The sequence below is a fragment of the Oncorhynchus masou genome, chromosome 14, assembly GCF_036934945.1.
Source record: "Oncorhynchus masou masou isolate Uvic2021 chromosome 14, UVic_Omas_1.1, whole genome shotgun sequence".
Lineage (NCBI taxonomy): Eukaryota > Metazoa > Chordata > Actinopteri > Salmoniformes > Salmonidae > Oncorhynchus > Oncorhynchus masou.
Window position 1 is genome coordinate 5,491,213 of NC_088225.1, and position 13,925 is coordinate 5,505,137.

Genomic DNA, 13,925 nt, shown 5'->3' on the forward strand with positions numbered 1-13,925 from the left:
TCAGACCATCATTTTATTATGGTTGCAATCGCAAAAAACAATCTGCTCAGACCCCAAACAAGGATCATCAAAAGTCATGCTATAAATTCTTGGACAACCCAAAGATTCCTAGATACCCTTCCAGACTACCTCCTCCTACCCAAGGATGTCAGAGTACAAAAATTGGTTAACCAACTAACTGAGGAACTAAATGTAACCTTGCGTAATACCCTAGATGCAGTCGCACCCCTAAAAACAAAAAACATTCATCATAAGGAACTAGCTCCCTGGTTTTCAGAAAATACTCGAGCTCTGAAGAAAGCTTCCAGAAAATTGGAACAGAATTGGCTCTACACCAAACTGGAAGTCTTCTGACAAGCCTGGAAAGACAGTACCGTGCAGTATCGAAGAGCCCGCACTGCTGCTCGATCATCCTATTTTTCCAACTTAATTGAGAAGAATAAGAACAATCCCAAATTTATTTTTGATACAATCGCAAAGAGAACTAAAAGGCAGCATTCTACAAGAGAGGATGGCTTTCACTTCAGCAGTGATAAATTAATTAACTTCTTTGACAAAAAGTTCATGATCATTAGAAAGCAAATTACAGACTTTTTAAATCTGTGTATTTATCCATAGTGCAGTTGTCCTGAGTCTGCACAACACTGCCAGGACCTCAGATCAAAGGGAGACACTCAAGTTAGTTAATACTATATCACTTGACACATTGATGAAAATAGTCTCGGCCTCTAAACCTTCAAGCTGCATACTGGACCCTATCGATCACCACATTCTTTTGGAGAGATTGGAAACCCAAATTGGTCTACACGGACAAGTTCTGGCCTGGTTTAAATCTTATCTGTCGGAAAGATATTAGTTTGTCTCTGTGAAGGGTTTGTCTTCTGACAAATCAACTGTACATGTCGGTGTTCCTCAAGGTTCCGTTTTAGGACCACTGATTGTTTCACTATATATTTTACCTCTTGGTGATGTCATTCGGAAACAATGTTAACTTTCACTGCTATGTGGACTATACACAGCTGTATATTTTGATGAAACATGGCGAAGCCCCAAAATTGCCACCCTGGAAGCCTTTGTTTCAGACATACATTTGAAGTCGAAAGATTACATACACTTAAGTTGGAGTCATTAAAACTTGTTTTTTAACAACTCCACAAATTTCTTGTTAACAATCTATACTTTTAGCAAGTTGATTAGGACATCTACTTTGTGCATGACACAAGTAATTTTCCCAACAATTGTTTACAGACAGATTATTTCACTTATAATTCCCTGTATCACAATTCCAGTGGGTCAGAAGTTTACATACACTAAGTTGACGGTGCCATTAAACAGCTTGGAAAATTCCAGAAAATGATGTCATGGCTTTAGAAGCTTCTGATAGGCTAATTGACATCATTTGAGTTAATTGGAGGTGTACCTGTGGATATACTTCAAGGCCTACCTTCAAACTCAGTGCCTCTTTGCTTGACATCATGGGAAAATCAAAAGAAATCAGCCAAGACCTCAAAAAAAAAAATCATAGACCTCCACAAGTCTGATTCATCCTTGGGAGCAATTTCCAAACGCCTGAAGGTACCACGCTCATCTGTACAAACAATAGTACGCAAGTATAAACACCATGGGACCACGCAGCCATCATATCGCTCAGGAAGGAGACACGTTCTGTCTCCTGGAGATTAACGTACTTTGGTGCAAAAAGTGCAAATCAATCCCAGAACAACAGCAAAGGACCTTGTGAAGATGCTGGAGGAAACAGGTACAAAAGTATCTATATCCACAGTAAAACAAGTCCTATATCGACATAACCTGAAAGGCCGCTCAGGAAGGAAGAAACCACTGCTCTAAAACCACCATAAAAAAGCCAGACTACGGTTTGCAACTGCACATGGGGACAAATATCGTACTTTTTGGAGAAATGTCCTCTGGTCAGATGAAACAATCATAGAACTGTTTGGCAATAATTACCATCGTTATGTTTGAAGGAAAAAGGGGGAGGCTTGCAAGCCGAAGAACATAATCCCAACTGTGAAGTACGGAGGTGACAGCATCATGTTGTGGGGGTGCTTTGCTGCAGGTGGGACTGTTGCACATCACAAAATAGATGGCATCATGAGGATGGAAAATGATGTGGATATATTGAAGCAACATCAAGACATCAGTCAGGAAGTTAAAGCTTGGTCGCAAATGGGTCTTCCAAATAGACAATGACCCCTAGCATACTTCCAAAGTTGTGGCAAAATGGCTTAAGGACAACAAAGTCAAGGTATTGGAGTGGCCATCACAAAGCCCTGACCTCAATCCTATAGAAAATCTGTGGGCAGAACTGAAAAAGCATGTGCGAGCAAGGAGGCCTACAAACCTGACTCAGTTACATCAGCTCTGTCAAGAGAAATGGGCAACAATTTGGCTAAGGTGTATGTAAACTTCGACTAAGTGGATGGCGGCAAATGTTTTACTTTTAAACTTGGACAAAACAGAGATGCTTGTTCTTGGTCCCAAGAAACAAAGAGATCTTCTGTTGGATCTGACAATTAATCTTGATGGATGTACAGTCATCTCAAATAAAATTGAAAGACCTCTGCGTTACTCTGGAGCCTGATCTCTCTTTTGACGAACATATCAAGAATATTTCAAGGACAGCTTTTTTCCATCTACGTAACATTGCAAATATCATAAACTTTGTCCAAAAATGAAGCAGAAAAATGTATCCATGCTTTTGTCACTTCTAAATTAGACTTCTGCAATGCTCTACTTTCCGGCTACCTGGATAAAGCACTAAATAAACTTCAGTTAGTGCTAAACACGGCTGCTAGAATCCTGACTAGAAAAAATGTGATCATATTACTCCAGTGCTTGGCTCTCTACACTGGCTTCCTGTTAAGGCTATTGCTGATTTCAAGGTTTTACTGCTAACCTACAAAGCATTACATGGGCTTGCTCCTACCTATCTCACTGATTTGGTCCTGCCGTACATACCTACACGTACGCTATGGTCACAAGACGCAGGCCTCCTTACTGTCCCTAGAATTTCTAAGCAAATAGCTGGAGGCAGGGTTCTCCTATAGAGCTCCATTTTTATGGAATGGTCTGCCTACCCATGTGAGAGACGCAGACACGGTCTTGACCGTTAAGTCTTTATTGAGGACTCATCTCTTCAGTAGGCCCTATGATTGAGTGTAGTCAGGCCCAGGGGTATGAAGGTGAACGGAAAGGCACTGGAGCGACGAACCACCATCTCTGCCTGGCCGGTTACCCTCTCTCCACTGGGATTCTCTGCCTCTAACCCTATTACGGGGGCTGAGTCTCTGGCTTACTGGTGCTCTTCCATGCCATCCTTAGGCGGGGTGTGTCACCTGAGTCACTGACGTGATCTTCCGGTGCTGGTTTGTGCCGTGGGGGAGATCTTTGTGGGCTATACTCGGCCTTGTCTCAGGGTAGCAGGCTGGTGGTTGAAGATATCCATCTAGTGGTATGGGGCTGTGCTTTGGCAAAGTGGGTGTGGTTATACCCTGCCTGTTTGGCCCTGTCCGGGGGTATCGTCGGATGGGGCCACAGTGTCTCCTGACCCCTCCTGTCTCAGCCTCCAGTATTTATGCTGCAATAGTTTGCTAGTGTCAGTATGTTATATCTGGAGTATTTTGCCTGTGTGAAGTGAATAAATTGATCTCTCTCTCTAACTCTGAATGATCGGCTATGAAAAGCCAACTGACAATTTACTCCCGAGGTGCTGACCTGTTGCACTCTCTACAACCACTGTGATTATTATTATCTGACCCAGATTTGGCATGGGTCCTCAAATCCTCAAAAGGTTCTACAGCTGCACCATCGAAAGCATTCTGACTGGTTGCATCACTTCCTTGTACGGCAACTGAGCCGCCTCCGACCGCAAGGTACTACAGAGGGAAGTGCGAACGGCCCAGTACATCACTGTGGCCAAGCTTCCTGCCATCCCGGACTTCCAAACCAGGGCGGTGTCAGAGGAAGGCCCTAAGAATTGTCAAAGACTCCAGCCACCCTAGTCATAGACTGTTCTCTCTGCTACCACACGGCAAGCGGTACCGGAGTGCCAAATCTAGGTCCAAGGGGCTTCTAAACATCTTCAACCCCCAAGCCATAAGACTCCTGAACATCTAGTCAAATGGCTAACCAGACTATTTGCATTTGCCCCCCCCCCCTCCCCACACCACTGCCACTCTATGCATAGTCACTTTAATTAACTCTACCTACATGTACATACATACTACCTCAACGAACCGGTGCCCCTACACATTGACTCTGTACCGGCACCCCCCTGTATATATTGTTAGCTTTTACTGCTGCTCTTTAATTACTTGTTGCTTTTATCTCCTACTCTTGAAACTGCACTGTTGGTTAGGTGCTCGTAAGTAAGCATTTCACTGTAAGGTCGACTACACCTGTTGTATTCAGCATTTCACTGTAAGGTCGACTACACCTGTTGTCTTCAGCATTTCACTGTAAGGTCGACTACACCTGTTGTATTCAGCATTTCACTGTAAGGTCGACTACACCTGTTGTATTCAGCATTTCACTGTAAGGTCGACTACACCTGTTGTATTCAGCATTTCACTGTAAGGTCGACTACACCTGTTGTATTCAGCATTTCACTGTAAGGTCGACTACACCTGTTGTATTCAGCATTTCACTGTAAGGTCGACTACACCTGTTGTATTCAGCATTTCACTGTAAGGTCGACTACACCTGTTGTATTCAGCATTTCACTGTAAGGTCTACTACACCTGTTGTATTCAGCATTTCACTGTAAGGTCGACTACACCTGTTGTAGTAAACATTTCACTGTAAGGTCTACTACACCTGTTGTATTCAGCATTTCACTGTAAGGTCTACTACACCTGTTGTACTCAGCATTTCACTGTAAGGTCTACTACACCTGTTGTACTCAGCATTTCACTGTAAGGTCTACTACACCTGTTGTACTCAGCATTTTACTGTAAGGTCGACAACACCTGTTGTATTCAGCACCTCACTGTAAGGTCTACTACACCTGTTGTATTCAGCATTTCACTGTAAGGTCTACTACACCTGTTGTATTCAGCATTTCACTGTAAGGTCTACTACACCTGTTGTATTCAGCATTTCACTGTAAGGTCTACTACACCTGTTGTATTCAGCATTACACTGTAAAGGTCTACTACACCTGTTGTATTCAGCATTTCACTGTAAGGTCGACTACACCTGTTGTATTCAGCATATCACTGTAAGGTCGACTACACCTGTTGTATTCAGCATTTCACTGTAAGGTCGACTACACCTGTTGTATTTGGCGCACGTGACTAATAAAATTGTATTTGATTTTGCTGGTCATCTATGAACGTTTGAACATCCTGGTCATGTTCTATTATAATCTCCACCCGGCACAGCCAGAAGAGGACTGGCCACCCCTCAGAGCCTGGTTCCTCTCTAGGTTTCTTCCTCGGCTCCTGCCTTTCTAGGGAGTTTTTTCTAGCCACCGTACTTCTACATCGGCATTGCTTGCAATTTGGGGTTTTTGGCTGGGTTTCTGTACAGCACGTTGTGACATCGGCTGATGTTAACAGGCCTTCATAAATACATTTGATTGATGGGATTGATTGAGGAGACATGAGCCAGCGTGGCACTGACTGGTTGTGATTACTCACCCGGGCCCAAGAGTAGTCCATTGGCACCGTGGGAGGGGGCACCTCCATAGCTGGAATGATGACTCCTTTGCCAACGAGGTCGTCATACACTGATCTGTACATGAAGGTGGGAAACTTCAATTTCACAACAGTGCTTTTGTACATTTATTAAAAAGGTAAATTTTACGTTGTGGCCTGGATGTATGATTTTCGAAATCATATAAGTATGTGATTTTCTGCACTGACTTGATGACATCTCCCAGCTCGTCAAAGCTCTTGGGTACGAAGGCTCCGGCCTCCTTCAGAGCCAGGTTCTTGGCCACGGCTGTCTCCGAGGCCTGGTTGGCACACGCTCCAGCATGACCAAACTGGACCTACAGGAGACAGACAGGTGACATCATAGGAAACCGTCATCAATCCCATAACCAGACCCTTTCTTCCAGTATGACTACCCTGTAAGTCTCTGTGATATCAATCCATTGACCTTTAACTCCTCCATCCCAAAAGCTTCCCGCTGCACATCACACTCACCTCTGAGGAGAACATGGTGGCACAGGTCCCGATGCACCAGCTCACCACAGGCTTGGTGATCCTGCCTGACTTGATGCCCTGGCAGATCGTATACTCCTCTGTGCCGCCAATCTAGAAGGGAGACCAACAGTGCTTTTAAAAGGAAGTCCACACACACACTTGCAGAGGCGAGTATCCAAGCATGGAATTAGTCTGGTCATAGATGTCAACAATAATTAGCTATGCTTGATGAAAATAAATTAATTGTGTTAAAAGGATCAGCTTTATTTTTCTATGGTTAGTTTATACTCAGTGGAGGGGGCCATTAGCAGCAATGATGTAGACGTGTGTGTGTGTGTGTGTGTCTTTCAAATCCTCACCTCTCCCAGCATTACGATCATCTCTACCCCTGGGGTGTCCTGGTACCTCAGCACATGGTCTGTGTAGATTGAGCCTGGGTATCTAATGAAAAGAATAAGCATTAATTATACACACACAGACATACATCAGTAATCTTATCCACCCCATTCACACACACACAGCCACACTCTTACCGGTCTCCTCCAATGGCCACTCCCTCGTAGACTCCGTCGGTGGTGCGGGAGATGATGTTGTTAAGCTCGTTGGACATGCCTCCAGAGCGGGACACGTAGGCCACACTGCCTGGACGGTACAGCTTAGAGGCCAGGATGTTATCCAGCATGCCCCCGGTGTTGCCGATCTTAAAACAGCCAGGCTTGATCCCTCCAACCTGGCCAAGGGCGCACACACAGAGTTAGATAAGACACTCTACACCTTTAAAAGCAGGCCTCACATACTGTACGTGAGGGGTGTAGAGTAAGAAGGGTCTACCGTTGCCGGGCCGATGATAGTGATACCCTTCTCGTCCGCCCTCTTAATGATCTTCCTGGTCTGCGCTTCAGGGATGCCCTCGGCTATGATGGCGATGGTGTGGATCTGAAGGGGTGGGGATATGAAGCATTACAGTGGGTCAGATCTACTGCTCTCTCACCATTAGATGACACCCTCTGGATGGCACTACCAACCTGCGGGTACTGCATGGTCTCCATGGTGCTGTCGAAGGCAGAGCGGAGCGAGGCGAAGCTGATGAGCACGTCCACCTCCGGGTGTTTCTTCATGGCATCGCCCATGTTCTTATAGACAGGCAACAGGATCTCCTTATGGCCCCAGTAGAACTTCTGCTTGTGGTCCCCACTGGAACACACAGACAGTCACAACGTTGAGTATCGAAAGATGAACCAGACAAATAGATAAGCACGTGTGAACGCACAACCACACACACACACACACACACACACACACACACACGCTGCTTGTCATTTTCAACACCTCTCTGTGGTCTCGGGGCACGGCAGTTAGAGTGGTATACAGGAAGTCGAGAGACGGGAAGTAAAGAAAGACACCTACGTGAATGGGTAGACCATGGCAGACACAGAGGGCTCATCCCTGGAGCAGGTGTAGTCAAAGTCCAGCATGCCCTGCACGGCCCGAGTCTGCATGCCCCACACGATGGACTTGGTCTGCTTGCTGAAGAGAGTTGACGCCTTGACTGCAGGGACAGGAACACACAGGGGACGAGGAAGGGAGAGGGAAAGGAGGAAAGATGGAGGGAGAGAGAGAGATGGAGGGGAAGGTTAACTACAAAATGCAAAGTCACTCAGACAATGAAGAGAGGTTTGGCGTGCACACACACACACTTTACTCAGAGGGAGAAAAATAGCTTGATCTCCTTATTACCGCACCAGGAGAGAATGGGCTTTTAACTCACTACAGAGAGGTACGAGCTTTAAAGAAGTCTCTTGCTCTGCTAAGAGGTGTGATAGAGCAGGGCACACAACATCAACAGAAGACACATGGCAGGGCAAACAGTTACTAGACAGTGAAGGAACCAAACACTGACAGCCAGCCGCTGACTGAGACATCACAACCGACAGGAAACCACAGTGGTTAGTGAGACAGAAGCTGAACCCGCAACCATCCAAAACAACATGTTAACACTGTATGTTTCTGGATGTCAGAAACTCCCCTCTAAGGGAGAAACTCCCCTCTACAAATGTGATCAGAAATGTAGTCGTCTATACGTCAACACTGTGTTAGTTGTTCCCCATGGATGAACCATTACAACACCATAGAAATAAAAGCCACTCCTAGCACAGGCACGTGAGAGAGAGGAGAGGACAGGAGCACATGACCCAGCTCGAGGGCTTCACAAGTGGGCTAGGAGGAGAGCCATGTCCCAGGCCCCCCCTAGTCAGTCTGTCTGACAGGGGAATGTCCTACCTCCTGGACTGTCTGACGACACCTGTCGCTCTGTGGCGCCACAACAATAAAATAAATAAAATAAAAACAGAAACAATATAATCAATGTTATTACATTCAGAATTTGCGTAGATAATGCCCTCCGAAAGGGAAGGTTTTTCACAACAGATGCTGGGCTGATGGCCACCAGGGGGAGCTGGGACACAGAAACTCACATTTTATGAGAGCAGGGGCTGTCAAGGAAGCCTCTTGCTACCAGGGTTGGGGTCAATTCCATTTCAATTCAGGAAAATAAACAAAATTCCACATTTTCCTAATTAAAAAGCATTGAAGATAATTTAAATGTCAATTCAGGAAGTACACTGACTGGAATTTAAATGGAATTGACCCCAACCCGGCTTGGAAAACTGCATTCCATTAAAATGTGGCAAGACTTTTACATAAATACATGAGAAGCATCATTCTTACGCTTCATGTGTGTGTGTGTGTGTGTGTGTGTGGTCTCATCAAGGAACTCACCTGGAGGGGCCCCTGACTTGGCCTTCTTGGCAGCAGAGGCCCCGGTGCCAGCCTTGTTCTCAGAGAAGGAGGCTGTCCTGCTGGAGGCTGGGGTCTGGAGAGGACAGAGGAGAGAGGGAAGACAGAAGAAGGAAGAGTTACATTCCGTCGAAGAGCTAATCATGTTAACACCAGCTCTGATGCACACATACCTTCCTAGAACAGCCTTGATTTGAACGACTTGCCTAAAAACGGTCATGTTTTATTTGCGACAGCACCACATTACCTTCAGAGAGAGAGAGAGAGAGAGAGCGCGAGAGAGTAGCATGGTGCGAGCTTTACAATGAAGCCTTGTGTGATAAACCTGCAGTGATGCCAGCTGCACAGTAGAGCCCCATGTACAGACTACGTCTGTGGCACAGTGGACTCGTGTTGAACCTGCTTTAAAAACAATCTACATGCTGGGCCTACCACAGTTTAAATTCATTCAAATTCACTAAACGACATTCAGTTGAGCTGTGCTTAGAGTGAGATTTGGGCTTCCAGGGGAATGCACCATTGGCACTTTAGCGAACCTGTGCAGGTGTATTTGCTGCTTTCATATTTTCCCCCCTTTTGCCCTGCCATCAGCCATCATCAAATGGAAGTGGGCCCCCTTCCCAAAACACACGCATGACCACGGACGCATCTCTCTGATCTCCCCGGTGCAGCACATTATTACTGGAGCCCTGCAGGCTTCAGCACAGGCCTAGTGTTTTGTCTCCTGGCTGCTATTTAAAAACCACAGCAGCATACAAAGCCAGGCAATGCTCTACACACAAAGACGCACCCCAGATTACCCCAACGTGCCAGCATGGGAAACACGTCACCGTGAATCTCAGTGTTTGAAAATCACTGTTTTTAAAATGTTTACATTTTTTGAGATCATCGGGTGTAACAGTCTGATTTTCATATCATCACTGTTTGTCTAATAAATCACTGTGTGTGTGTGTGTGTGTGTGTTTATTTCATGAAAAGAACTAGAATTTAAAATTATAATTTATTTCCCTGAGCCTCCTTTTGCCATTGAAATGCGCTGTCTGATCGTGTGGGCGTGCTGAAACAAATGTTCATATATTTACATACAGTCCTGATTAGCAGACAGGATCATCTAGACTCTAGAGCCCACCCCGATTACCCCTTCAAAGTGGGAGGATACATATATGCAAATAAATGGTGACTGGTCATTGGTCAGAATAATCAGATCAGATTATCCCACCTGAACAGTGTTATTTTGGTAATATCCTAAAAAACAGCAACATCACATTTTTGACCGCATTGAAAAATGATAGAATTGCCCTGTAGCTAATTACAGGCCTAGTGTAACCTACTGATGAACTGGCACTGGAGTTGAGCAGGAAGTTGGCGGTGTGGGCGGCGACGGGAGGCTCTTTGGGTATTGGTCGGTGGCCCAGCGCCATGCCGACAATGGCAGTCATGTGAGTCTCTGTGCCGAAGACATGGATGGGGATGCCAGTAGTCTTACCTATGGAAACATGGCACACACACACACACACACACGTCTTCAGAAGGTCGAGTGTGTCAATCAAAGCTAAAAAATAGCATTGGCTTGACATTTATCACAGAGGAAATTAAGAGAAATACAAGACCATGAACATCTCTTGCTAAAGGTACTTTTATTTATCGTGGAGCTACTCACCCACTTCGCCCATGACCCTGAGGCCTTCCTGGTAGTTGGGGCCCCCACGGCGGACAAATATGGTGATCTCATGCTCCTTTATGGGGCCCTGGTAGTCCCGAATGGCTCGGACAATGCCCTGGAACCCAGACGAGAGTGGATCTCAGAGTAGCCTAACGCTAGGGGAATCTAAATCACAATTGCTTCAGATGGTGTGTTCAGCTCTATGGATACATGTTTATATCTACCTTAAATGTGGCTGCAACGTTAGTGAAGTTTGCAATGCTTCCTCCGATGATCAGCACTTTTCCATCGGGGTGTTTCTCGCGGGTCATCAGGGACAGGATGGTCTTGGCATAGTCATAGGTCTGCTGTTCGCTGGGCGCTCCTGAATACTCCCCGTAATTGGCCAGCTCGTCAACTCCACCCAGGTCACAGATGGTGTCACTGTGTAGGAGGGATCCCATTGGATAAAAACACACAAACACAGGGGTGCAGGGGACAATACACACAATCACCTCAAGAAAACCTACAGTATACTGTACATTCAGTAGAGTAGTGCATTGTGAAAGTTGAATTACATCAACCAAGTCTCTCTCTCTCTCTCCCAGTCTGTCAACACTGTTAAAACAATCTATACAGACACTAGTCCAATCCACAGCAGCATTCAGTCACAGTAGGCGTGTCTGTGTACGTTACGCCTCATGCCCCTGACTGACGGAAGGCTCCTCATTCCTCCAGACTCTCGTTAAGAGGATCTCATTTAGCTCTCTGCAGAACAAGCAGCAGCGTCTGGTTTCGGCTGCGCCATCAATCTGATTGTTGCATCACTAGCTGGTGCACTCGCCTAGTGCCAAACCCAATTACAACCGAGGTAGCGTAGCCTAGGAGCCAGCCAGACACTAAGCTAACAGGGCCATTAGCAACACCACAATGAAAGAATATGGAAGTGTTGAGAGAAACTCCAAACATGTTATTGGTAGCATTGTTTGGCACGCTGAGGTGAAGATGCATGGCTGAGATGGAGACATTGTGATTGGTGACTCTACCTGTAGACGACGGAAGCCCCTCCTCCTGCCACCATGGTCCAGATTCTTCCACGGGGGTTGAGCAGGGTGAGTTTGAGACTGGCACCACTCTTGGCATCCAGGTCTGCAATATAGGCCTCCTGCAAGAGCCAAAGGGGAGGTTAGCTGAAGGTTCAGTGGGGGTAGTGGGGGTAGTGGGAACGCACGGTTTCCTGACTACAGCAGGGATCAGGCCGTCAGTTTGTGAGCACCACTTCATTACTCCACTCACGTCGTTTCCTTTTCAAACTCATTTTATCCTGGTTCAACGACAGAGGATAAACAGCTCTGGTAGCCCAGGTCCACACTTTCAAATATGAGTGTTTCTCCTCAGATATATATATTTTTTTATGTGCACCTGCTCATGTGGGATGTTCCTGTGTGGTGAAACACTCATTTCTGATACTATTGGGAAAATAAGATACATGGACATTTCCAGGCAGTAAAAACAGCCTGCTGCCAATCAGAGCTGGTTGTTTGTGACAGCGAGGGACACAGCTGGGGACACACCCAATCAAAGGCAACCGCTGGTACCGTGGCTCCACCCCAGACTGACAGCAGCCCAATTAAAACGGGCCCGTCTGGTGCCGACAGCATCCAGACAGACCCTCTGTCTCAAAGCAGCTCAGACCCGCCAGAGCCACACACACACACACACACAGACCATTAACCATACTGCCAAAAACAACTATCAAAGCACAAGCCAATTATATCATCAATAAAGACACAAAACACTGGTCTAACATTTTAAAATCTAGACTGGGCCACAGAAACGGAGACAAATTACACAATATCTAGGTATAGAATCATAACGTCTAAATGAGGTCACTTACATCCCTGTTGTCCCTGTAGCCCTCCACCCTGACAACCGTCGCTACTGGGGTGTGTTATGGTATCGCCATGGAGATAAGGTACTAACTCAGTAATGAGTCAAGGCTGATTATTCTCTGTGCTAGTCACTCCCCCAGTCCCTTTCCTGATCAACATCCCTCTCCGTAGCTGGGACAGCCAGAGGACTCATAAAATAGTCATGGAAGAAACAGAAACCGTGGTCACTGTACAGGTGTGCATCTAGTCAGCAAAAATAGCTAATGAGGAACCTGATACAGCATGTAGATCTGTGATTCTTCTGCAGATTAACTTAGGTGGAGGCTTATTTGAAAAGATATTTCAAGTCTTTATCAGGGTTGGGTTGGGGTCAAATCCATTTCAATTCCAGAAGTACACTCGAAATTCAAATTCTCTGCCATGATTTTCAATGAGGAAAATGTTGAATTGGATTTACTTTCTGAATTGACCCAAACTCTGGTCTTTACATGATACACAATTACTTGTAAAGCGATTGTATAATATGTTAGGACTTCCTTGAAACTGCCCTTATCCTTCTAGTTCCTTCTATGTAACAAAATGGACATAGCAGCCTCTGGCTAGCAGTCAGGTGATTGTCCTCACCTCAGGGTAGGCCTCCCTGCCAAAGGGTGGAGGGAACTCCACGTCGCCCCACTTGGCCTTACAGAGGTAGTCCGCCGTGGCATCGATCTTAGCCGCCATGTCCAGCACATACACGCCATCCTTCGTGACCACTGAGAGAAGGAAACAGAGAGAGAGACACGACATGGAAGGCAAATAGAAGCAAGGGGCATTGTAGGGTTAAATACAGAAGGCAAAGAACCACATCCTCTTATTGACATTCACTTGGCTTCTTCCACTCTGATTGAATCAGAGTACTGTTCTCCATCTGTACCTCACTGCTTCTATCCTACCTAAGTGGATTTGTTCTGGGGTCAGGTATGGTTGGAAACGGCACGGTTTTGTTTAGATAAAACACTGACACGGTGTGTGTTTTGTTTGTGTAGTTTCCACAGAGACCTGCTGGTCTCTAGCGGTGCCACTGTGGGGGTGATCTCTAAAATAGAACGCAGGGGAAATGAGAGAGGACCATGTCCACCCCCAGGGGGCGTCCTAACCTCCCTAGTCCCTACTCACACTGCAGGAGGGGGAGATTGGAGAGGCAGGGGGTGTGGGGGAGACATCAAAGCAGGAGGGGAGGTCTCAGCAGCCCCAGTCCTCTCCCCTCCACAGGAACAGCTGCCACGGGGCATATAGCCTGGTACTGATGACCAATTACACCCCGATAAAACACACTGCAGTCATCCAACAGCAGGAACATGAATTATTGAACCAGTTTCCCCCCTCAGAATTAGAATGTTGCAATGAACTTCTGCTCCTCTATATGTTTTCCTACAAGGAGAT

General features: G+C 46.0%; 1 protein-coding gene across 2 annotated transcripts in view; it reads right to left on the bottom strand.

Moving 5' to 3' along the window:
- Positions 1-13,925, bottom strand: part of LOC135554027 (ATP-citrate synthase-like) — a 30,104-nt gene that overhangs the window by 3,196 nt on the left and 12,983 nt on the right. The window contains exons 7-21 of one of the 2 annotated variants that reach the window (XM_064986023.1): positions 13,125-13,255; positions 11,655-11,773; positions 10,854-11,052; positions 10,627-10,744; positions 10,298-10,452; positions 8,949-9,042; positions 8,451-8,480; positions 7,578-7,719; positions 7,196-7,364; positions 7,002-7,106; positions 6,704-6,900; positions 6,530-6,611; positions 6,171-6,281; positions 5,886-6,013; positions 5,661-5,754 (exon numbers count right to left, since the gene is read on the bottom strand). In XM_064986023.1, the coding sequence (XP_064842095.1) occupies positions 5,661-5,754; positions 5,886-6,013; positions 6,171-6,281; positions 6,530-6,611; positions 6,704-6,900; positions 7,002-7,106; positions 7,196-7,364; positions 7,578-7,719; positions 8,451-8,480; positions 8,949-9,042; positions 10,298-10,452; positions 10,627-10,744; positions 10,854-11,052; positions 11,655-11,773; positions 13,125-13,255 (1,874 nt within the window). The remainder of the gene's footprint in view (positions 1-5,660; positions 5,755-5,885; positions 6,014-6,170; positions 6,282-6,529; positions 6,612-6,703; positions 6,901-7,001; positions 7,107-7,195; positions 7,365-7,577; positions 7,720-8,450; positions 8,481-8,948; positions 9,043-10,297; positions 10,453-10,626; positions 10,745-10,853; positions 11,053-11,654; positions 11,774-13,124; positions 13,256-13,925) is intronic. The other variant, XM_064986024.1, reaches the window with a different exon arrangement.